General features: G+C 34.6%; 1 protein-coding gene across 1 annotated transcript in view; it reads left to right on the top strand.

Moving 5' to 3' along the window:
* Positions 1-27,835, top strand: part of SRT1 (sirtuin 1) — a 159,683-nt gene that overhangs the window by 3,175 nt on the left and 128,673 nt on the right. The window contains exons 2-4 of the mRNA XM_089821024.1: positions 21,240-21,269; positions 21,358-21,450; positions 21,811-21,930. Of these exons, the coding sequence (XP_089677150.1) occupies positions 21,240-21,269; positions 21,358-21,450; positions 21,811-21,930 (243 nt within the window). The remainder of the gene's footprint in view (positions 1-21,239; positions 21,270-21,357; positions 21,451-21,810; positions 21,931-27,835) is intronic.

Genomic DNA, 27,835 nt, shown 5'->3' with positions numbered 1-27,835 from the left:
TCCTGGGATCATAGTGATAGACGGGTTGCATTTCCACTTTGGGTACTACAACATGGCCCGTCATGACTTTAGAGTTACCAGATAGACATGGGACCTTGGTATTAGTTTGTGGACTCATAATTGCTTGAGGGCAAGCAATCTTGAGGAGGAAAGATTGTAATGCCCCTTTTTGGGGATATTAGAAAATTACACGTCCAAGTTATAAAACAATTAAAAAGTGACTTTGGAGTTTACTTAAAACTATTTAAAAAGTCTCTTCGAATTAAAGAAGGGGAAAAGGCGACAAGGGGAATAAGACGAAAGACATAAGGTAGTTGAGGAGTCACCATCGAGCATTAAAAGAGGGAGTCTCGTTCACTTTCAGCTACGCTTTGATTATTGTTTGTTTGGAGAATTTGGGTTTCTCTTGGAGAAACATTGGGAGAGTACATCTTCCATCGAGGACGCAAACCTTCAGGCCATTGTTGGTGGATTGGACGTAGTCTTGGTTCATCACTGCAGTGGATTCAAGTCAGAGTTATGCTGGTTTACAGGTTCTTTTATATTTTTCCAATCTGATTGTTATTGTTGTTTGTAAGATTCCCTATATGCATGTTGTTGTATTGCTGATTTATAATACAATAGCAAATCTGATGTGTTAAAACTGAATATTTTAATGAGCACTATCGGTTCATTTGCTGGTTTACATTGTTGGTTGGGTTTGCATGAGTTATCTATTATATTTTGAGATTTGTTTATGAGAAAAAATAGTAGAATATCCATTTGGGGATATTACAATGATCTGTATCTTAGAGCGCAAGTCATAATGAGTTGTATGGACAGAGTTATTAGACTTTTACTAGTTGCAGTTATGTACAAGCATAACATAACAGAGGGAAGGAATTGGTAAATTGTGCTAAGGAATTATTTTGGTTTACCAAAATAATTACTTAACTATTATGAGACGACATCCTAGAGGTTAACCCTAACTTAGCATGAAGTGATTTTATGTTTTGGGACACGTGCAAAGACTTGAAGGCCGACAGGACAAAACAATTAGGTATAAATGAAAGAGTTTTGGATGTGAAGTTGTGTGACGACTATGTCATTGTATTATGATAATTGTATAATGCAAACTTTGTGTTAGAATAGAGCAAAGGCAGTATGTGCAAAGTTTTGTGAAGAGAGCTACAAAGGACAAATTAGATCTTGAAGATATTAGCACTGTCAAGAGGTTTTTGTATCTATACCTTTTGTGTACAAAATATATAATTGTATATGCATGTTTGAGCAGTGGGCTCAGCTTGCTAGATTTGTAATTGTAATACCAACTCCTAACAGGGTTGGGGCATCTAACAAGGCTTAGTCCTCTAACAACATATACACTATATGGATGTAATAAACTACTAATAGGGTCAAAATATTTCACAAGATACTTTTGATTGGTGGATCATTTTGTGGGTACTATTCCCATTGGGGTTTTCCCTTGGCCAAGGTTTCCCTAGTTAACAAATAATGGTGTTATGAGTTGTATTGTGTTCCTGTTATATTTACTTTTCAGTTTGATTACATATGCATGTTTAAAGATTGTTAAAGATATCCATAGTTGGGAAAAAGGTTGTGGAATATTGATTCCACCCCATCATTATTTCCTAATTCTAATAAATGGATCTAAATAGGTGGTTGAAAAGGTTTGTGAGGTTCTACAGTGCCGAGGGATTTGTTAGATAAACATGCACTGGTGAAGTTGAAGAATGGTGACAACTGGATATTGATGTCACAACAGGTTATTGGAGGAGGTATAGTGGTATTAGATGAGAAACAAAATTTTGAGAGTGGATTGAAGGTTGACGTGCTGAATAATTTCAGAGGTGGAGTCAAACAACAAAAAATGAAATAGACATTGATTGACAGTTGCAATGATGATGGAGGTAGACATAAGTGGGTTAGCAAGTTTGATTTGAACAATGGTTGTGGCAGCAGTAGCAATGAGTATCTAGTGGAAGCTATTCTACTTGAGATTTGTTGAACACTTGTATCAAAAATAGTAGGAGTGCTCATGTGCAAAATCAGAGCATCCGCTGTTTTTTTGACAGAGAAGACAAGTGGGTGAAGAATGAGCATGCAATCTACTCTTCGAATCCTGTCAGATCTTCATAAATTCCTTTCTTGGAACATCTTCTATTCACCTGGGGTGTTTGATATAGGAGCATCTTTGGGTCATTGGCAATTTTTTATCACCCAAAAATATTTCCTTTCAGTTTGTCTGTTTACTATTTATTTGGAAAGTTTTCCTGTTGTTTTAGCTTGCAATCAATCCAGTTGGCACAATTTCTTATGCAATCCTTATGGCGCGGCCTAGGTGTCATGGAGATCCTTTGTCTAGCTTTGCACAGTGTTCCAATATTTCTAGATGAAGTTATCTTAAGATTGGTTTGGTCCTATACTAGCTTTCCTGTTCTAATGGCCAGGGTGGTGAGTTGCGAGTTGCGATGAGGATTCACGACATGCGATGTGTAATTGTCCTATGTTGTAATACATTTCATTGATCCTCTTGTATGTCTGCATGACATGATGTATTCATTCGAGGATGTTCTTATAATTTGGGTCTTGACCTATCCTTTTGTAATACGTTTCCTTTGTGTTCAAAATTAATGATCAGATAAGACGACTTGTGGTTGGCAATCATGTATATATATAGGGTAGTGGTTCTAGTTTTAAGTAGTGTTAGCTAGTGAAGGAAGAGGCAAGTATGCTACATGATTAGAATATAGAAGATACCTGAGAAGCAATTGGGATAACTTTGGTCTATTTGTAGTTTTCAAAGTTTGAGGGATGATCAACTGCAAACCTTTAATAGTTGTATATTGACAATGGTGATGTAAGATCTGCTTTTGCTTTTGCAGGACAACTTGATGATAATTCAATGACGAGACTTCTAATTTTGTTCATTGCTTGTTAGTTTGTTTGGGCATTTCTGCTGTTGCATGTTCTTGCTGCAGGGTTGGACATCTCCTTTGAGGACCCTCTATCCTTGGCTGCATCATCTCCTCATAATCTATACCTTCCTTTTGGGAGAAACCTCTTGCTACAAATCTTAATCTTGCTTTATACTTTTCAACACTCCCATCAGCCATATGCTTAATTTTGAACACCCACTTAGAAGAAACAACTGATTGTTCTTTAGGCCTAGGAACAATATCCCAAACATCATTCTTGATGATAGATTGGTATTCTTTGGTCATAGCATCTCTCCATACTTGCTGATTTGATGCCTCCTCTAAACTCGAAGGCTTGGATTCAATAATATGACTCATTAAATTAACATAACCTGAAAACTTATGTGGTCTCTTACTTTCTTTGGAAGTGCCACAAGGGGCTGCATATTTTTCAGCCTCTTGCAATGTATTTCTATCCCACAAAGGTCTCTTCGTGTCTAAAAAAACATTACTTTGTCCATTGGTGGGTTCTGTTGGATCAACTGGATCAATTGATTCTTCTAAATCAGCAATCTCCATTTGAATCTCAGAAGGGGAATCAGGGCCATCAATAGCCATAACTTGAGAAGTCTCCATATCTTCCATATCAGTTTCCATGGGAGCTCCTTTAGATCTTTTGAAAGCTAGATCTTCTTTGAATGAAACATTTCTGCTGATTTGAATCTGTTTTTGTCTTGGAATATAGATCCTGTAGGCTTTAGAAGACTCACTTGTAAACAACAAAATTTCCCTTCTTGCTTGAAGGTTCTAACTTAGACCTTTTACCTTTAGGGCACCAAAATTTCTGAAATGACTAAATGGTAGTATGATACCTATGGGTGCTTCTTTAGGAGTTATTGTCCAAAATTTGATGTAGACTATGATTCTAAACATAAACAGCTGTTCTGCGAGGTTCTGCCCAAAGAAAGTTTTGCAAATTTTGATCACGAATAATGGCCGTCACTGCCTCAACAATGGATCTGTTCTTTCTCTCTACAACTCCATTTTGTTGTGGATTACATGGAACACAAAACTCCCTCTTAATCCCTGCTTCAATACAGAAATTTTGAAAGACACTAGAAGTATATTCCCCCCAATTGTCTGATTTTAAAACTTGAATCCTTATTTCAGACATATTCTCAAACTTGAGCTTTGAACTCCTTAAATCTGGACAACACTTTATCATACTCAGATTTCAAGAAATAAATCCAGTTCTAATGTGAAAAGTCATCGATAAACATCAGATAGGAGCAAAAACCACTTATGGAATCAACAAACATAGGTCCACATAACTCAGACTGAATTAGCTCTAAAATTTATTTTTCTCTACTTTCACTATTGTGAAAGGATTTTTAACATTCTTACCTAGAGAACAGCCATTGTAGATACCATTATGTTCTTGAGTGAGCTTTGGAAGACCGACAACCAACTTCTCCGTGGAGGAAAGAGTTCTGAAATTTAATTGAGAAAATCTTCTATGCCGCAGTGTACTTGTACTCATGGAATCATGTGCTAAGGCTTGAATAGGACAAGCAGAAAGTCTATATAGACTTTCGTGACAAACGCGAATCTCACAAGTTGTTTTAATGCTAGTGTTTTTATTCTGGAGTACTAAAATTGATATCCTTTATCTTTGAGTACTAAAATTGAAATCAGATTTATCTTGATTCTGGAGCAAACAATACATTACTCAAATGAAGAGGGATACCTGAATCTAGATGAAAAGAAGTAGTTCTGGCACTTATTGCTAATAACAAGCATCATCACCAAGACTAACTTGCAAATGAGTATCCTTTTCTACCAAGTTAGGAAGATGCTCTCAGTATCCAGTAATATGACAAGTAGCTTCACTATCAATTAACCAAGTATTACTATCAGTTGGAACATTGCTTGAAAGGGCTGAGATAAATAAAAATCCCCCGGAATTGTCACTAGATTCTATGAGGTGAAGCATTATCAACGTGTAACAACAATTTGATGCTTTGGTCGTGTTGAACAATCCTTGGCAAAGTGACCATACTTGTCACATCTGAAACATTGAATCCTAGAGATATCCTTCTTCTTCTTCTTCTTTTAAGGTTCAGAAGCTGAATTTGAATTCCTATGTCTATATCTGTTGAGATTTCCTTTCCCTCCTTTCCTTTTAGATGTTTGGGTAGCAAGGGCATGATCTTCTCATGATGAGATTTTCATCCATTTCCACTTGCTTCTATTCTGCACCTCTTGAATGCAATCAACTCTTAAACAATCAAACTTGGGTAATTCATCTCTTCCACAAATACCCTGAAAAGAAGACTCCCAAGAATGAGGGAGACCATTTATTGCCAACATAACCAGAACTTTATCTTCAATTGAATCTCTAATAGCGCAAAGCTGATCTTTCAATTCTATAATCTTCATGAAGAAGCAGACTACTGATTCTCTTTTATCCATTTTTATATGAAGGAGTTGATGTCTCAAGGCCAGAGCTCTGCCAGTATTGTTGAATTAATACAAGCTTTGAACATCTGTTTAGCTGAGTTCAACTTGGTCATAATAGGCACAAGCTGATCCTTAAAAGAATGAATCAATATTTTCCTTTCCATTATAGTATTCTTCCTCCATTGAGCTGTCTCAATGTCATCAGAAGGTTCAACTACATCAGACTTCACATAGTTGAGAAGATCATATTCTTCAAGTGAATTTCCATTAAGTAAAATTGGATGGGCCATCCAGAATGTCTTCAACTTTGTGTCTATTCACCATTGTTGAAATCTGAAAGAAAACAATGAAAAAAAACATTTCAAAGCTTAAAATGGTTTTAGTTCTGGATCTTTTCCTTAGACCCACTCTAATACCATGTTAAATTTTAGAACCAGAAATGCATAGGAAAACAACTAGCAGAAATCTTAAAACAAGAACAGAAAAACACAAGAATTTTATCTTGGGGAAACCCTTTGACCCGAGGAGAAAAATCCAGCCACATGCAAAATTTATTCTTCATTGAATAATCATGTAGTCTAAATACAAAGCCCACAAGCTTGAGTAGAAAAATCAGTCCTTCTTTGAGATTGTTAACAATCATACACACAGAATGCCTTATTAACAGAGAATAATCTCCACAACGAATATCTGCAGAACCAAACTTGAATAATAGCTTTCTCTGCTCTAAAAGAAAATTGCCAGACTAATCACCTTCAAGACCCAAATCCATACTGTACTAGAGAATCTTCTATAACATAGGAATATCAAAAGATTATGAAAACTGAAGTCTTTTCCTCTTCCCTCACTGAAAGCTTGAATTGATGGCAGTAACTACAAAATGCCATACATATTATTTGATGCCACAAAGTATTTAATCACTGTCATCACCAATGGCATCCTCCACATGGATAAATGGCTCCATAATAACTATAATGGCAATGTCACAAGAGAACTAATAATGGATACAAAATGAAGGAAGCTAGACGTGTGAAAGAGGACTGCCACTGGCAGTAGAAAAGAACCGAGCTGTTCCATCTTTGCATTTCTGTGGCTCAGGAGCAATCTGCGATTATGATAAAGAAGCCGATACAGAACATATGAAGGAGCCGATCATCATAGATGATCTCAACAGACACGGTGATGCAATATTGCTGTAGCTTGATAATTACAATTAGATAAGTCTCTTGGAAAGGCATCACACATTTTTGCACATGAGCATATGAAGGATCAACACTATAGTGGTTAACAATTTCAAATATGAGCAACTATACAGGTATGCAGATATCTCTCTGCAGCCACAAACTTCAACAGTGGAACCTTGTAGTCTTTGGGCATTTGGTGTGCGCACTATTACTATTTTTCACTTGCATGGAAGCAATTAAGTATTAGTATTAATTTGTTAGACTCTCTTGTGAACTCTATTGCTGTATTTTACTTTTGATTCTATAAATATTAATGTATATGTCAATGTGATTACATTTGCAACTTTACATATGCTATGATTTATCATCTGAATATCTGAAATTATATATATAGCTGTCCTCTTTGCTGTCTTCTGCCATCCCCAATAATGGCCCAAAAAAATCCTGTCTCTGAAATGTGTCTCTCTGTCCCCTGTTCCTGCGTCCCAGAAATTTGGTGGAACATAGATTCTAACAAAATGCTGTAGATGATAACATGTGATCTCTTTAACTTTAATTTTCTTAGAGAAAATTCAATCCTTGTGCACTATAAGATGCTTAAATTTTCCTGAGACGTGGCTGCAAGTTGGTCTCTAGTGCTTTTCATCAATCTTAGGAGAACATTTTGTATTTTTAAATTAGTTTTTAATCTGGTAGTAGTTCTAAATTCAGGGATGTAAGTGCTGGTTCCAAAATAGATCTTACGACTGAAAAGCTAATACATTGACTAAACAATATCAGAGTGCACATATCCAAATACAAATATCCACAGAGCACATGGTCATGTAAAAAATTCTTTTGACACCTAGGAATGTTAACCATGAAATGGAAACACTATTTTCTAGGATTGGCATAGAAATTGCTTCTTTTTGGAGATTTTTTTTCACAAGTGAAATGATACATGAAAATTAAAGTTCATGTAGGACAAGCAGTGAAGTGCACACATTTAGGTTTCTTCTGTATTTATCTAGATGGCTTGTTGGTAGGAAGATAGATTTTTCTTGCATTCAATATTTATTCTTTAGAGCCTAAATCGTATTTAATATTAGACATGAGATGTATATGCAGTGTATAAACCTAAAATAGCCTCTTAAGATTATTCTCATATTTCAAAAACCTGAAATGCTATTAATGTTTGCGTGAATCTATGTCCATCAAGTTTCATCATAGAAATCATTAATCTTGGAAATTGTACTTTGAACATTTTTTTTGTTGGCTCAGTTTAGTGAAGCAGCTTTGTTGTAGCTATTAAGGTTAAATCCACATAATGTTAACTACATCTGATAGTAGATGTTGATTCACAAATTACAACTTGGTGTACAATGTGCAGTTTGATCTTTAGACCTTGTGTTTGTGACAATCTATTTATGCAAATTAACTAAGTTGCAGGTTTCGATTCGGGTACTGATTTGGGTTTGAATTTTGTTCAATTTTTTTTGTTGGGTTTGGATTCATTTTGAGTTCGTCCATACAAGAATATATGTTTATATATGTACAGCAGCAGATAAGTTCATATACCGCCAGGCTAATATTAAAACAATATAGCAAAATACGCCACCATATATATTAACATTTTAGTCCAAATGACGTAACAAAATGCCAAAATACACCACCATATCAATGTTTCAGTTCATAATAAATAATGTGGACGTTATTAATCAACCATCATTGATCAAATGAGGCCAAGGTTGTGATTATTGCCATATTGTATGCTTCACACTTTAATTATCAGACTGGATGATTCAAACAAAGCAGCTTTGGATCAGACTGGATGAAGCCAAGAAGGCAGGCTTTGGATCCAATATTATCCACAGTAAAGATCTTGTCAGATTTTGTATAATTCATTGTTTTCTATGCATGTTAGACTATATGCATGAATTATGCTGTATTACATTTATTCCATGATAGATGCGCGGCACATTATACATCCTTATTCTTCTTCTCAAGTAGCATTTATTTCAAAATAAATATGATTAGTAATTATAGTCTAATCAAGAGAACAAATGATTTGCTACTTAACTGTAGTTAAAAGAAGAATGCATGAAGAGAACATATTGTTGCTACTACACTATAGTTTTGCTCAAGACTGCTGGAAGTGTCTTCTAAGGAAACTTATTGTAAATTTCCTCAACATTCAAACTGGAAAAATACTTTTGATTCATGGCCCAAAATGTTTGGAGAATCTTTCTTTGAAGCCTTTTGAAATGTTGCACCAGCTATAATTGTATGGAATATATGGTGTGAAAGGAAGAGATGCATCTTCATGAAAGAGAGCAACAATTTAGAGGTGGATAATCTGAGTCTAATTTGGCAATTTTTTTTGTTTGTTTGAAAAATGTCAACAAAAGGTGTTTTTTGACCAAATTACCTCAAAATTCTCTGAAATTCTGTCTGGATTCCTTTGCTGGAAACCAAAGTCATCCAAAAGTTGTCTGAATTCTGCCAGGGTTACTTTAAGAGAATTTCCAGTGAAATTCAGTCTATGCTGCAGACTTTTGACAAAATTTGACAAGAACCAGACTTTTGAGAGAATTGAACCAGGAATTCCAAGGTGCAGGCACAACAATACAATAAATTGAAATAAATAAGATCTAACCATGAACCTGCTCTTGAACAACCACATTGACCGACAACCTTCATGGCAAACACAACGTGCAATTTATTGACTCAACACTCTGTCATACTGAAAGATATTATCAGAAAAGTGCCTCATAAACTGATATTTGCACTTTTGTTCTCTCTGTTGCTTCCAATCATTCATTTTCAATCCACATTCCAACTCAAATTTCCACACGTCTATATATATCAACATAATCACCAAAACTCTCAACCAGGTCGACCATAGTATATAAACATTATTTACACCAAGTGAGCCACCATAAACAGCCATGCTAAATGTGGTCCTCTCTGGGAGATAAAGGGGACACAAATACATCACAAGACGTCTTCTCAAGTTGATAACAATGAGCCACACAACCCGACATCCTCCAAAGTCGACATTAAATGTAATGTGTAAATAAACAATAAAACATGATAACCAGTTGGCCCAAAAACATCCTCCAATGCACATAATGCAGATCTTCACATGCCATGGTAAGACCGATACCACCCTCTCAACTCAACCTCCAATGCATAAACTTTCCAGAAGAACATAATCTAATCAAGGCAATCAACTGAGTCAGCCAGGGACCAACAAAGACAATAGTGCTGAACTACAGAATAACACAACTTCACTTGTAGAGCAAACCAATACATGAATTTTGGACTGGAACACTGTAGAAACCTTATAAAGATGCCCATCAAGTTGCATTCCCAGAAACAAAATTGTAGAGCATTCTACCAACCAGTCTTGAGATATAGCCTCACTGTTAGCAAACTGCAACTCACAACTATATCAACTCAAATGTTCTGGACTTGTAAACATAATAGTGCAACATTCATAGACATTGCATCTAGAACCAAAAGTCATAATCTTCAAATGCGGAGAAATGTGGAACATTCTCCCATAAGCTCTTAAAGTACTCCTTCCTACATATTTAAGCTTCCCATGCTGTCATCTTCTAAAAGCATCACATACTCATTAAATATCATCCCCATTCATCAAAACATTTGAACTCTCAGTTTTGGACCTCTATGTGTTAGATAGCTAACCCCTCCATCAGGTTGACATGAATGCACACAATAGGTTGACATCAATGACAACACTAAACTCATTTTGTTAACAATCTTCCCCTTTGTTATTGATGTCAACACCAATGACAAACAAAACTGATAACATCCTCTTTGGTTCTTGTTTGTCATTGTAACATCCAGATTTTCCGGGTCTAAATTAACATCTAACATACACAAAGAATACAGATATTACTTCATTTCATAGGAAGACAGTTATATCATTTCATGTTCATGTGATTAAGATTTACTGTTAAAATCAGTTAGACAAAAAATTCTTATCTTAAAAACTTAAAGTACCATTAAATGAAATTATTACAGGAAAAGAAAACTACATACCTCGTAAAATTGAGATTGAAAACAGCTAGGGATGCTTTTGCAACCACCCTGGTTAGTCCACAAATATACTATAACAATTTCACATGATGACAATCAACTAAAAACCGCTATCTCAAAATCAAATGATGATTACAATTAAATACCACTATATTTAAAATTAGGCATCACATACCACTGTACCAATTAGGGCATTGTTTACCTTTGGTTCATTTAGGGCATCTGATACCGCTATCTCACTTAGGGCTTCCGCTACCACGGATTCAACTAGGGCTTCCAATACCACGGATTTAATTAGGGCTTCCAATACCACGGATTTAATTAGGGCTTCCAATACCACGGATTCAATTAGGGTTTTCGATACCATTGTATCATTTAGGGTTCGAGTCATCTCTCATTCAATTAGGGCTTCAGATTCCTTTTCCTCCGATTACTTAACTGTGACAGTATCTCAAAATTAGAAATTTGCTTATATTCGATATTCATATAAATGAAAAGCAATCCATGATTCTATCTCTTTTATCTAGGTGTAAAATATCAGCAACAATGAAATAACTCAATTTAATCTTACCTCATAAATAAAAGTAATATTACCTATTTTTGATATACAATTAAATGCATGGCTTATCTCTATTTGACGTACGTTAGACATCTTGGGGAGGGGTGAAACATTGTCAAGGGCTTAACCACCCAACCTCGGACCACAACTTGCCCCCACACTATCTCTATCGAGAAAGACCCTCCCTACCTAGAATAGACAGGGGTCATCGTGCCATCCACTGGGCTTTCTGGTAATAAACTTACCATACAACTTGACAGCAGGAGATCACAATAACAGGAATGTGCATGAGCTATTAATTAATTCATATTAAATGATAAATATTAAAATGACATAACTGATACTGATTCATATTGTTACGGAGTTCCTCTCTTTCACCTCGTCACCCTTTTTCTTGGCTACACAGCCGGGTGGATCCCAGGGAATAGGAATTCTCAGAACAACTGGTTCAGTCAATTATACATGCATCCAGCATTTCACAATCTGTGAGTACATGATTATGTTCTTTAAAGATTGAATGTTAAATTATTTAATTTAATCATAACTAGATTTCTTTTCCGCGTTCTAGCAGACTAACTCCACCTTTCTCTGCTGGTGAATTCCTAGGTGTTAATAATATTTTAGATTTGCTCAAAAAAATTGTGATAGCATGAGTTGTAACACAATGTAGGATAGGGGTATTATATACCTATTACTGTCCACCACAATTAAGTCTGCAATTATATCAATGAAAAAGAGACACATTGAACATTCTTGATTCAACAGTTTGCATTAAAAAGAAACACGACTGGCCATTCTAGGTTCGGCAACATTCTTACTTGTCTCCTACGCTTATATCTTCAAACCAATTACAAAATCTATGTCCTTGAAAACAAATCCCCAATACACAATAATCGTATATGATCAGAGAGTTTAAATACAACACACAGATACAGTAAATGAACTCATAATATATTCAGCTTGCAAACTAGAAATGAACAACTTAATGCACTCACGATCCATCTTGAATGCTCACAATATATTCTCTGCCACAACACTAATATATATATATATATAGTTTACATAAAAACTACTATGCTGGGGTTATGTATAAGGAAAGACGGCAAGCTTTATATGCATAAATCGATACAAAGGAAATCAACAGACTTTATCTATCATTCTCATATTATTTCACTAGGAAAAACGTCAAACCTAAAGAGAGATACGACAAGCTTAATGCATAAGTTCAAGCCTTAATTTCTTATGCTTTTACTAAGGAAACCATTGATCAGCAACGTCAGCTAAAGGAGTGAATTTATGATCAATACTTAATAGGATAAGAGAATGAATAAGGGTTAACGGATTGTGTCAAAAGTCTTACGTGACTCTGCCTGAATATCTGCAAAGAGCCTTGCGTAATTGGATGAATCTGCTAACTTATACTGAAACCCACGGCAAAATGGAAAACGATTTGAATTGGAAAGAATGATTCGAAATAAAGGTATTTAGATAAAGTTATCAGTGTAAGCTCTGTCTCAATGGTGAGCATTGAATTCGATTGCCAAAGATCATGAATGCTGAAGGAGAAGGAAGAATGCCGATAGTCAATCAAGGAATCCATAAATAAGAATAAGCCTGTCTCTACGGCTACCTTTGGTTACAAGAACCCTATGAATTCTAATCATAATGTCGACTTAAATCCCCAAATAATAATTCGATTAAAAGCATAGGAGAGAAGAGGAAACGATTAAAAAGGAAAAAGATTATAAAATAGTTCCAAATGCCAAATATTAAATTGATTTCCAGACCAAGTGCAAATTGGCTAAAAGCAAGGAGTATTAAAATAGAAAGGATAGAGTTATAATTCAAATGTTATTAAATTATGAACATTTTTATAATCTTATAGGTCATATAAACATCATTTTATTTAAATTATTAAATTATAATGATGCCGAATCAATTTTATATTATATGCACATATTTAAAATATGAAAGATAAATTAAAATCTTTTGATATACATTTATATTTTTAACCCAATTATTTTAATTAAATTATTTATTTAAATAACTCATGCAGTTCCACAGATGTATCCTATTTCAAATCGCTAGGTCCTTTACCGGTTTGTCCAGTGATGGTGATGCCTTGCCTAATTCTTTTTTGACAATGCTTCTACCCCTTCAACATACTCCCTGCAAGGAATTTCTTCGTAATTAAATTATAAATTATTTGATCATAAATAATCATAACAGTTAACCTTTCATCATAATTCCATGAATTCGCGATTAATGATCAACTAACATGTCATCTTCACTTGAAATCATAACGACCAACTATCTTACCATTTCGTTAGATTATATCAAACTAAACTGCCAATTGACTTCATGCGAACCTCAACAACTATATTTCAAGCTAGGTCAAAAATTGGGATGTAACAGTCATCAATACGATAACGTTTGACATCAATGACAACACAGTGCAAATTGCCAACATTCTCCCCCTTTGTCATTGATAGCAACACTTGTACCACCAAACAAAACTGTCTCTCTAACTATAGCTTTCCATCAAACTGAACTTCTCCTTTGACATCAAGAAAAAAGGGTGCAACACTGAAGGCCTCTAAATACTTCTCCAAATAGCTCTGCCCGTTTAGCTACATCTCTGTAATCTTCAATGCTCCACTTATCATGGATATGTCTCTTTTGCAACACTTTCTTGCAATTAGGAAATCATAATCTTCACTACTCCCCTTTAGAGTAGCCACCACATCAACTTAGGAGACAAAAGACAGACTCAGAATCTCCACCTGGAAAGATGCATCCCTCTTATGCATCTAGTTTAAGTAGGAGGGTCAATAACCCCCAACTTCTATTAGAGATACTCAAAAGTATCCTTTAATAGTGCTTTGGTGAAAATATCTGCAATTTGATTCTTTGTAGGCACATATGTACATCTCTGTAATCTGCAATCCTCCCCCTTTCAGGCTGTAATCTGCAACTGTCCCCCTTTCAGGCATATCTTTCTTTTGCAACACTTTCTTGCGATTAGGAAATCATAACCTTCTACTTCCCTTGAGAAAAGTCACCGCATCAACTTAGGAGACAAAAGATAGACTTTGAATCTCCTAGTGGAAAGATGCATCACTCTTATGCATCTACCTTGAAGTAGGAGGGTCAATAATCCCCAACTTTTATTGGAGATACCCAAAAGTACCCTATAATAGTGCCTTGGTGAAAATATCTGCAATTTGATTCTTTGTAGGCACATATTTCAATTTGTTTTCCTTCTCTGCAACCTTCTCTCATAAGAAATGATATCAGATAGAAATGTGTTTAGTCCTTGAATGTATCACCAGATTCTTTGAAATGTTAATATCACTTGTATGATCACGCATAATAGGAATTGCCACATCATAGATCACCTTGATATCTTGGAGAGTTTGCTTCATATACATCCTTGAGTGCAAGAAGATGCTATGGCAAGATATTTCGTTTTTGTATTCAATAATACTGAATCTTGCATCTTGCTCAACTAAGAGATTAATCTATATTTCTACCATCAACACATGTGACCCAATCAACAATTGTGCAAGTTTTCAATGAGAAACCATCATTCCTTTTATACCACAAACAAAAATATGGAGTCACTTTCTTATATATGAATATCCTTTTTTATTGCCTTAGCATGAGATTGCATTGGATTGGCTAAATATCTTGGAACCAAATGGACTGCGTATATGATATCCAATCTTAAAGTAGTCAAATACAACAGTCCACCAACCATAGAACTATAGAGCTTTTGATCCACATCCGGAGATTCATCATCTTTTCTTAAATAACAACCAGTAACCATGGGGTTTCCAATTGGTTTATAGTTCTCCATACCAAGCTTCTTCGACGTCTCCTTGAAATGCTTGGTCTCAGAAATGAAAATACCATCTTCTAATTGATTAACTTGAAGACCAAGAAAGAAAGACAACTCACCAGTCATTGACATCTCAAATCCCTTTTGTATTTTTTCTATGCAAACATTTTGCAAACAGCATCATCTCCACTAATATCATCAACATATGCAACTATATTAACAGCTTATCACCTTCAACCTTGAATTAAAGATTATTGCCTGCAGTAGCTTTTGTGAAGTTCTACTGCAACAAATACCTATATAACCTTGCATACCAAGTTCTACGAGCATACTTGAGTCCATACAATGCCTTCTTGAGTTTGCAAACTATATCCAGATCTTATGACAACTGAAAACCAATTGATTTTTCAATGTAAACCTCTTCAAATTTTTCATTCAAGAATGTGGACTTAGCATCCATCTCATCCAACTTATAGTTCTTAATGGAACAAATGCAAAAAACCATTCTTGTTGCTTCCATCCCAGCTACTAGAGCAAAAGGCTCTTCAAATTCAACACCTTTACCTTGTAACTTTTGCAAACCAATATTGCCTTGTCCCTTGTGAGTCATTCAGGTTGTTCCGAAACACCCACTGTTTTCCCATCACATTCTTAACTAATGGTCTAGGTACCAATTCCTTTTGTTTGATTCTTTTATTTTTCTAAATTACTTCCTTTTCTGTTGCTTTTGTTCATCCATCATCTTTGCTAGCTTCCACAAAATTCTTTGGTTCCACCTTAGATAAGAAACAATAATTTGCTTGTTCACTTGCCCTTCACAAGTCCTCTTGTTGTCTGAACTCCTATGTCTTTGTCTCCAATGATCTGATTTTCTGAATGATTCTCTTCCACATACATTACAAGAACCTTAAGTTCTTGTTTAGTTTTCTTCTCTTCTTCATCTGATTTTTCTTTGTCTTCTTCTTTTGCAACTATGAGGGTATCTTCAATTTCAAATCTAGGCTTCCGAGCAACTTGATTCTGTTCTTCACTTACTTTGACATTTGTGCTTTCCACAATCTTCTTTAGTCTCATCTTGTAGCAATACATTACTCTGACATTTGTACTTTCCACAATCTACTTAGCCTCATCTTGTAGATTTGGTGTGCCTCATTCTTTGTAGAATATCCTAGAAACAACCCTTCATTTGATCTTACGTCAAACATCATCTCTTTTGATGTAGCACTTGCTTCCAAAGATTTTGAAATACTTGATGGTAGGCCTCCTTCCAAACCACAACTCATAAGGTGTCTTTGTGTGATTCACTCTCACTTGTACCCTATTAACAAGATAAACAACAGTATGTACAACATATCTCTAATACATATTAGGCAGGTTATTATCTTTCAGCATAGTTCTGTCCATTTCAACAACAGTCCCATTCTTCCTTTCAACAATTCCATTTTGCTGTGGAGTTCTAGGTGCTGTCAATTGTCTCCTAATACCATGCTCTTTACAAAACCTATCAATTTCATTTGATTTAAACTCTCCACCTCTATCAGACCTTAAACATTTGATATTAGCTTCTACTTGATTCTCACCCATATTATTGAACACCTTAAATCTAGCTACAGCTTCTGACTTTTCTCTAAAGAAAGTAACCCATGTCATTGTAGAATAATTCTCAATAAGCATCATGAAATACCTTTCCCCATTTAGTCCTCATCGTTGCAGGTTCACAAAGGTCCATATGAATTAGCTCCAAAAGTTTTGTTGTAGAATACTCCTTGTTCTTGAATTTGTTCCTTGTTTTCTTTCCCAACTTGCATTCCTTGCACCCTGTATTACCAAGCTTGATAATCAGAAGTTTTATTCTCTGCCCAACTTGGGCTTATAATAGATAAATAAACTAAGATTCATTGGTATTTTATAATCTTTTATCATTAACTCTCTAAAGGCGCCTCTCCTTATCTTAGAGACATATGGATTATGCCCTTGTATAAGAACTGCATAGTACTGATATGGTCCTCTTTTATTTTAAATTCTAAAAGAAAAGAAATCATAGACAACATAAGAATTGAGATTGATTTTCTTGTACTTAAACAATCTCTATGAAGCTATAACATCCATACTCAGACCCTAGTCCATCTAGCTCTATTCATGACGTTAACATTTATTTATGCTACGTTTTACAGTTCAGTGCTTAAACAGAAATAAAGAAAAGAGCTATGCAAAAGAAATGCATGACTTGGCTTGCAATAGAGGTTTGGTCACCCTCAATTGATGGTAGAGACTGGTAATGCCTGGCACGACACCTTATTTGTAGAATATCAAGCCTCTAATAATTGCAGGTATGATAATGATCACCGATAAGCAGAAATAATCACCAATTTGGGGCAATTTCAGATAGAAAACAACCACCGTATGGATGCAACTTGCAGATAAAGATCAATGGTACTCTGAATGTAAATTATCGATATGCAACAGTGACAAGAATTAATGCACTCGCCAACAGGAACAACGATACTATGAATGCAATTTACTGGTATGAAAACGATGGCAAGAATAAATACTTTTGCAGATAGGAATCAACGATGCTATGAAAACATTGTCAAATACAATTCTAGGTATAGAGAAAGCTTGCCGTTCAAATGCATGCATGATATCTACATAAGCTCTCTTGAAGGAAGTTATGAACAAGATAGAGGAAAGGTGGTGAAATGAGAGTTATGTTCAAGAGTCACAACAAAAAGGCCGATATTAACACATGGCCGATGAAGCAATAACATTATAAGTCGCTGAGAAAAAATAAAATTTAGACCCAATGGAAGAAATAAAAATATAGGCCATTGGAAAATATAATAGAGCATGACATAAAATGGAATTATATTAATAACTTTACTCTTCAATGTTATACTGGTCCTTGTCTTATATAAGGCAAGGAGCTAATGTTCCTGTTGGACCCTCAGCCCCTTCGTTATTAATTTTTGCCGAAAAAACCAATTGGGGTACCCCAAACTTTCTAAGGTCTGATTTAAAAAAATTAATTATGCTATACTAATTTTGATTTTCTGATTCATTCATGGGTAATTGCCAGACATTTTCGGTATTATCGTGAGTAAAAAATAATAAAAATCAATGGAAGAATATGGAGGAACACGTGGTGTAAATAATGTCCTTAGCCGCCTGCTAATCTACCTTCTACATTTATTGGATGACGAAAAATTGTGCACAAATATCACTAATAATGGGAGTCTTTGAAAGGTAATTTTACCATATTGAATTTGCATGTAGGGGAGCAATATTATAAATGTTTATGGGTGATAGCACACACTTAGAATTTTATTTGGGTGTATAGCACACACTTATTTGGGTGTTTAGCATTAGGCTGAATTAATGTAGTGTATATTACTAGTATTTTAAAATTTTAATTTATAGATTTTTAATATGTATGATGACAATAAAATATTAAAATTATAAAATCTATTTTTATTATATTAATACAATTTTGATAGATAGAGAATTAAAAAAAAAAAAATTTTAAAAATATATTAAAAAACGATCTAATTACAAAGAGCTAATTGAATTAGAAAATGTAATAAAAACTAGTAATAGATTAATTTTAATTTTCTACTTCAAATTTAATAAGGAATATCTTGAATTATAATATTATTATTTATGAACAAATTTAAAAAGTAAATTAAATTTAACATAATATTTTTAAATTAATAAGAAATTAGCATGTATTACAAATTTATGTCTTATTAAAAATTTAATTATTAGAAAAATTACATATTATATATAATTAAAACAATAAAAAGTAATCTACTTTCCAACACTCACAAGGTAGGGACTCCAGCTCCACAGAGCTCTTGTTATAATGGTATTAGTTATATTTACATATATTCACATGTGTACGTACACATACATATGTACACGTAATATTCCAAATATGCGTATCTTGTGTATACGTTATATTTTAAGTTTACGTATACCTACATGTGCGTCATATTTGAATATACGCATGCATATATATCAATATATGTATGCACACGTATGAATATATGACATATGTAAGTACCATGGGTACCATTATACTAGAACATGTCTAATTTGCAAGAAGGATTGACTCGCTCCCTTAAGGCAATAATTGTTCTTAGTTTATTCATTTTCATTATTTCAATAAAGGTGTTGACCTAGTAAGCTCATGGTGATCTCTTGTTATACCCTTGCTTGCCTAGTCCAGTGTTCCCTTGACCATGACAGTTTATGACTCATACTTGTTAACTCAATGGTAGGTGTCGCCATCATGCCCAATTCCCTCATTGGCAATGTTTCCTCCCCTTCGTCGCATTCTTGCAAAAATAAATTTACCATGGTAATAAGATATTCCCCATCATTAATAAAATCAAAAGTACTAAAACAAGTTATCATATTAGCTATCCATTTTCATTTCATATAACAAGATAACGATTGACCACTATTCCAAGTTCCCATGAAATTATAACGAACGATCAACACTTCCATTGGACATGAAACTATAATGATTAACTAATTTAATCAATCAATTCAACTTCGCACGAAGTTATAACGACTATTATAAATATTTTATAATTAAGCAAAAATAAGGATGTAACAAGATTCTTTATCTTCCCTTGCTAAGAGGGAGTGTTGAAGAAATAGGTTCGTTTTGATAAATTGGATGACAATATATTCTATCTTGATCTGCACATAACATACATGCATACATACCAATATATCTTAGTCTATATTAATCCATAACTCATATATTTGAATACAAATCAATTATTTTCTTTTATTTGAATGGAGAATAGGATGATGCCAAACATTTTCCTTTTCGACAACAATTTTCTTGAGTTGTTGGTGAGTACAAGTATCTTGGGATCAATTTCCACAACAAACTGAATTGGGAAACATGTAAGGCATAAAGAATTCAGGTAGGCTAGAAAGCACTATATTCTTTACAAAATAGATGTAGGAATGCCGAGTTATGGGATTGGAAAACCAAGAAGATGCTTTTTAGTGTGTTGGTTACCTTGCGATTCTTTACAGATGTGAGATTTGGGGCAGCAGCATGTTGGATCAGAAATGGAGCCAAGAAGAAAGAACCAAAAAACATTTAATCATCAGCTGACTCAAAATTTAAACGATAGTTCCCCCTCATATCTTATTGGTGGCAACATGCATATTCCCTTTGGAGGCCATGACAATGGTTCAATTATTAAGCTATCTAAAGAAAACCCAAGGTATGGACAAACATCAGTGGCCTAAAATGATCATAGAGGAAACACTTGACAAACGAAAGATCACATGGATGAAACAAAATGTCAAATGGATGTGAAAATAGGATGTTAATGTGCATGAATGTTAGAATAGCAATGATGGAATAAAATAGTTCAGGAGGGAAAAATTCAGGAGTCTCATATGGGCAAAATAAACTGGGCGTACCAAAGGTTATTATATCAAAGAATTTAACCTCACAAGAGAACATGAAGAGAAGGCATACATAGGAGCAAATATCAAATGGAGAGCTAAAAATGCTCATAGCACAGCTTAGGACAAGTTCTTATCATTTGAGGTGTGAAATAGGTTGATGGATGATACCTAAGGAAGAATGGGGGGAGAGAATATGTTCATTTTGTGACATGGGAGTGGTAGAGACAGAGTGACATTTTATCATGGAATGCCCAACATACAATGACATTTGATCTCGATATAAGGATATTCTAGAAGATGGCAATTTAGGTACTCTTTTTGAAGGAACACAGCTAGATAGGACAACAAACCTAGTGATCAAAATTCATTGTCTAAGAGCTGACTTAAAGGAGCATTTTCAGAAGGCCTAAGTTTCTGGCACCCTAATCTGGGGTGTTTGTTATTTTTTAGGGGTTCCCATAGGCTGCTTTGGCCTCGCGGACGTTATTAAAATCTTCCATTCATTCATTCATCCCTTAATTTTGAAATTTATGACTTGTAGATTTCTATGCTGCTTCTGGTTTATATTTGTTTCTCTTGTGGTTGCTTTCATTTCCTGTTTTTGCTGTTTTTCGATTCAATTCTATTTTTAGCGCATTGATGGTCTTCTTCCAAATTTATAGCTAAAGATAATGTGACTGTGTTCAAATAAATCTATTTGTTATGTAACAACTTCTTGTGCCAAGACTGATTGCATGTTTTGACACTTCTGTTGTATGGATGTTTCCTGTGATGTCAATTTGCATGTGCAACCGAAGATAGAGGAGCTGGCCAAATTCATTGAAGAGGTTCTATTCTTAACCTGGATGTAGTTTTTTAAAAATGTGATGCTTTAACAATTATGTGATCATTGAACTTACTTGAATATGGGTACAGAGCAAACACCTAGTTGCTTTCACTGGTGCTGGCATCTCTACATCATGTGGTATTCCCGACTTTCGTGGACCAACGGGTATTTGGACTCTTCAGGTGTGAGATCTGGTCTTTAATTCCAAATTGATTTTTAAGAGGAATAACTGATAGTTTCTTCCATGGTTCAATTCATGAATTTTGATTCCATGTTGGGTAGCATTTGAAAAACTTGGAATGCCGGCATAGACATGTCTTCTTTTGGGTCAGTTAACATCATGTAAACATAGTAAAAATTGTAAATAGATTATTTGAAATGCGAACTGAAATATCATTACTAAATGCTTTGCAATTTTTTTTTATTGTTGACGATAAACATGATAAAATATGTAAATATATGATGATGTTTCAGTAAATAAATCATCGTTCATTGCTTCATATATATACAACATAATAATTGCATTGAATGATAATATGCAGCGTCAAGGGAAACCACTGCCTAAAGCGGACATGCCATTTCATCGAGCAATGCCAGGTCTTACACATATGGCACTGGCAGAACTAGAGAAGGCTGGAATATTGAAATTTGTTATTAGTCAGGTATGAAATTTATAATATTAATTAATTTGCAGTTATTATTTTTGTGCAGTGGTTTGCTCAGTAACTAAGAGTTGTTAAATTATTTTTTGGTGTAACTTTTCCTCTTTCAGTAAGCTTGTATATTTTTTTAGATTTATAGATATTGTTGAAGGCTAGATGTCTCGTGTAGGTCTATGTAATTGGTCTGAGAGTTACATTTTGAATCTCTTATGCCATAAATAAGTATGAGTTTCTGTTACTGGCTTTCTCTCTAGCTTCAATATATTAACTCACTAATCTTATGCCTATATGTGGTGCCTTGACAATGTTAAAATATCCGTAAATTCTTTATCTAACCTTGTTGCATCTTCCTGAAATTTGGTTGGGTATTTGAAGGATTTGGTTTGCATTTTTCAATTAGAGGATTTAATGCAGTCCTACAAGTTGAACATGACATATGGTGTGCATTGCCATCTATATTGCACAGTTACTCAAGTTTTTAAAGTGGCAAATTACATCTGTTCCGCTGCAAGATTTTTTCTCTTTTTTTTTTTTGTATCTTGGCTATCATTATAGAACTATTAGACAATTGGTTTAACAGTTTGAGAATGAAGGAATGAAGAAAGGAAGTGTTACTAAATTCTAATTTCTAGGAATGGCCAAAATTGGTTGCTAGGACCTCGACATACAACTTGTTACAAGCCACATGACATCTAAAAGAGGTTCCAGAAAGCACACATGAAACATTAAGAAATAAGGAAATACACAAAAAATGAGAGGAGAATCGAAAGAAGTTAAAACCTAAAGTGTAGGAGCCAAGGGATTTAAACTAAGTTACAGATTCAGGTGCGGATTTGGATGCAGATGCAAGAAGTGGGTGCATGGATGCATGAGATTTTTTTTTTTTTTGGTGGGGGTGTGGGGGGATGAAAGTGGGTTTGGATGCATATGTGTGTGTGTGTGTGTGTCTATTTATATATATATTATGTATATGCAAAGAAATGCATTTTCAGTAACCTTGAATATTGAATAAATGGATTGTTCTAGGATCACAGATTCAAAGACATTGCCAAAATCCTCAGCCAAAAACCACAGATCTCCTGAACAGGAAACAACAGTAGATAGGATTGCATCTTTAGTCTTATTTGTTATCTCCTTAACATTTATAATGGAACATCAGGTATGGAAAAATTAATAAACATAGTAGAAATTGATCTCTGGATTTAAATCTGCTGCCACACAAACTCTCAGACACAGTTTCTGCATTAAGACAAGACAATGCTCTGCAAATGCCCTCCATATGCAAAGCAACCAATAATTTTCAACCTTCAGATTTAGCAATTATGAATTCTTTCTTATTTGCAAGCATAAAATGGAGATAAATCTTAAGTTTTAACCAAATAATAGAAGCATAAGCATGTGGAAGTCACCTGGAAGTGCCTCCCAGGCATCTAAATCCTGACAGGCTTCCACTCACATCTGGATGCCTAGGGGGTGCTTCTGGGTGGCTTCTGTAGGCATCCGCCTCAGAATTCGCTTCCATAGGCATTTGCTTCCGCCTCCAAGCCCAGAATGCCCACTTCGGCTTCTAAGGATAATTGAACATGACATAAAATAGATTCAAATTAAATAAATAATTGAAATTTACTCATTAGAATTTACCTTCAGCAACTCCAAATTGGAGAATGATCTGAATATGGATTGTGACATGTGGTGGTTCATCACAAAGATTTGTATCTCCTCTCCCCCTTGGTATATTTACTTCACCCAATCTATTTGGGTGCCGATTTGTTGCATGACCAAGTCTAGAGAGTGTACGGTACATGCTGTCCAAAAAATATGGTCATTATGACCCTCAACCAAAGTACCTGCACCCGTGCAATTTTTTGCAATATCTGTAATCACTTGAACTACATGCTCATTACCCACCATCTTTATGGCCTCAATGCAAATTTTGGAAATGAATTGTGAATCTTTCACTTCCCCTTCACAGTCTATTGCCTTAAAAAAATTACCCCTTTCGGTGACACTGCAATCATAGTTATTAGTGACTGATTTCTCATATCTTTCCATCCATACGAAACAATAGAAACACCCAAGGTTTTCCATGAATTTCTTATTGGTTGAATACGTCTCTCTACACAAATCTTCTCTTTTGTCAATAAAGTGGTACACACCATTTTATACCCGTGACTTTTATATCAGCTGGTGCTTTATTTATGGTTGCCACCATTTCCTTCCAATATGGTGATCTCACCAAATTGAAAGGAAGACCGTTGGCATAGAGCCAATGTGCAATGGCTTGATGAGCAAGCTCTCTTGCCTCTATTTTAAATGCGGTGTCCAATGGACCTCTTTTGCGGGCAATAACTTCTACTTCCTCTTCCACTTCCGATATATGTACTTAAAGAATGGGTGTTTGGAGGATAGAATTGGTTTGTGGGTAATTGCATTGTTTTCTTTGAGGGTGGAGGTTGATAAAAACTTTGTTTTGCTCTTCCTATCAATTTATTAGCAGCTTCTTGTTCTTTTGTAAATGAAGCTATTTGTGCATTAGACAACCCTTTCCCATCTCTGCCTTTGCACATTGAAAATCCTTTGCCTATAGAACCCATAAAATGAAGTTTGGCCCAAGAATATGAACTATTGAATGGTTTGCCTTTGTTACCTTGACAATATTTACACTTCCAAATATATGAGCCACCTCCATAAACCTATGACATTCTTGTGGTATATCTACATAAAGGAGATCCTACATCAATTTTAAAACTATTGATTCCTTGCCCTCTTACTATGAGTATTAGTGGCAGCCATTCTTCCTCAATACATATAATTTCTTGATATTCCTATAATAAGAAATTAAATAAATGTAAATTAGAAAAAAAACTACAAACATCATGGATACAAGTGCAAAAAATTGATACAAAACTAAAAAAATAGATATTTAACCTATTGGTTGAGGGAATTGGCAAAGTGTGGCAGAGAATCTTCAAATAATTGAAGATGTTGCACTGCACACAGGAGAAAGTGTGACTCAACATCCCTGTCATATCCGACAACACTTCTTGAATGTCCTAGTGGTTCCTGCATCAATAAAACGACAAGACTTTTATCATGCCTAGATGTGCGCAAGGGGAGGTGATAAAGATGACAAACTTGTGTGAGCACAAGAGTGTCTCACGTGAGTTAATCAAGATGCTTTTAATGTTACTGGAGTCACTGGTTACAAATAGAAACTCGACAATTTTGGGCTCCTTTATCTCGGGTCCTTGCAAACCATCGAAAGATACATTGTTTGTGTTGGTGAATGCATAGAAGTACATCCCAAATTATGTGGGTGTTGATGGGCTCTGAATAAACAGAGACTATTGTTTGTGTTTATGATATCCCCACTCCGCGAACATAATTTAATAATAAATAATAAATAAAGGATCAAATAATTAAATGATCTTAAAATACAAACTAAATAAATAATTGATATATTTTAATAATTTGTCATCTTGATGACCCCTATGAAATAGAGTTCACATAATTATAATATTATATAGATTAAAATAAAAAAACTCAATAATTGTAATTTACATATTTATATATATCATAATATATATATTATTATATATAATATAGATATAATAAATTTCAGTATAATCGAATTTGAAATATGATGACACTAAGCTTACTAACGGTATAGAAATCAGATATTTATTCTTTTATATGAACCAACCATAAGGTAAGTAGCCAATATCGACACTCTAACATCTACGTGGGAAAAGACATTGAAAGTATTTAGATACAATCAAAATCATATAAGGGAGTCAACAGGTAGAGGTTAACAACAATTAAATACTCCTTGCGGATCCCGTATCGAACTGGTAATGTCACTATTAATAATTACCTATGCTGTGGGGAAATGACAAAATCCTTGACGCAATTACAAGAGGAATCAATATACAAATAGGACTCAAGCCAATACTATTAATCAATTGACAATCTAGAAAATCAGTATTAATCTGCACTTAACCAACAGTTATCCGATCGATAACTAAGTGGAATGATATTATCCCAATTTAAGTTTGTCTGAAGACATCAGTTGCAGAGAAATGGCTGATTGAGTATAGTATGGATATAGTGACAGTTTGGGGAAGAGATACAAACGTGTCACTTGGGAAGCATCCCTCCATCAATATTGGTATAAGAGGAGAATCGATTCCTCTCATTCGGGAAAAAGCATACTTTACCTACTCTCTTATTTATCCATATCAGATTTGGCTCTATCTAGAATACAAATCCACTAGCTTAATCAATTTATCTGTATAGCGCTAGTTAGAGACATCTAAGGATCACAACGACAAAGAGATACGAATCAGAGGTGACGCTTACTATTGAGTGCAGATATCTCATTGATATTCTAATATAGCAAATATTACTTCTAGCAATATCCAAGTTACATACTCAAACTATTGTATTAATTATCGCATCCATTGCTAAGTGTTGCTTGAATAAATAACCCCATCGCACATCACAACCATAGCTAAAGGAAATATAATTGTTTACATAATATTATCAGCTATCACTTATACATCATCTATCAATCACTTCATAAGCATATTAGCTTGCAAACTACAGATAACTCGAGCAAATCTTACAATCAATTAGCTAGTTTATCTTTCGAAAAGGTATTCAAGATACATGACTTGCCCAAGACTATTTTCAGTGACAAGGATAGCAAATATCTTAGCTCTTTTTGGTAATAATTCTTTCATTTGATTGACATCAAGCTCATTCCTATTATGATCACCCCAAACCTCCAGATAGACAAAGATAGGCAATAAGTTCGATTGAAGAGTTCTTGAGGAATTATTTCATAGAGCAAGGACGTAGGAAACACATAGGTCAAATGGTTGCACCTTGGAGAGTCTTGCTACAATGCTACCTATGACATGCCCATTGGCATGATTACATTTATGCCACTTTATTAATATGATGCACTGACCTTTATTTGTTTGGTGTGTAGTAACAATAGGTTGCCATGAGCAGGTGGCTTAGTAAAGCACAACCAGGATGAGGTCACTTGGAGATAACTTATTGTACGCTTGAAATCAATTAAGGTTTTATGTAGATCTCTGATCAATATTGCATCAAGAGATCATTTGAGGTTAGAGATATGGTCTTTGTATACTTGCAACATTATAGGAAAATTTTCATTAAGAAAAGTGGTAATGAGAAGCTCAAACCTCACTTATATGGACCATATGTAGTTTTCAGAAAGATTGGTGAATTAGCTCAAGTAGGATTCACCAACATGCAATTGAGGTTAAGAGTGTTTTCCATGCGTCTTACCTCAAAAGGGCAATGGTTAGCTTATTTCTTGGTTAGTTGATTTGCCACGTTTGGATGATGAGGAGAAGGATATATTAGTTCTATATGCCATTATTGATACATGAGTAAGAAAATAGAAGAGAAAACTCATTAGAGACTATTTGCTTTGTGAGAGGAACATCCTTGGAGAAGATGTACTTGTATGAGAATATTGTAATGTTACAAGGAGTAATCTCTTTGTTACTCCATGTTGGCTCCCAAAACCACAAATTGGAAACCCAAGAGCTTTGCCAATTCTTTGATAGGATTAATCAATCATTTTTGGCCAATGAACAAGAATGATCTCTTGACTCAATTCCCTTGCACTTCAGGGTTCACTAAACCTGGGTGGGTAAACCTTCCTTAAACCCTTATGACTTGGCTCAAAGCTTTTCTATAGCGAATTTAGACTTTGCGAATTCTTAGGTTGGTGAAAAATAAAGTTGTATGAAAGCTTGAAATGATTAAATAATTATATAAGATTTTATCGATAATTGAGCTGATGCTTGCAAGGAGATACATAAAAGAATTGTCAACTTCAACTATAAATCCAATAATCATATTTCAA

This window comes from Cupressus sempervirens, chromosome 3 (genome assembly GCF_028749045.1).
Source record: "Cupressus sempervirens isolate cs-2001-9-10 chromosome 3, ASM2874904v1, whole genome shotgun sequence".
NCBI lineage: Eukaryota > Viridiplantae > Streptophyta > Pinopsida > Cupressales > Cupressaceae > Cupressus > Cupressus sempervirens.
The sequence above is the reverse complement of the archived record's forward strand: the minus strand, read 5'-3'. Positions and strand labels throughout refer to the sequence as shown.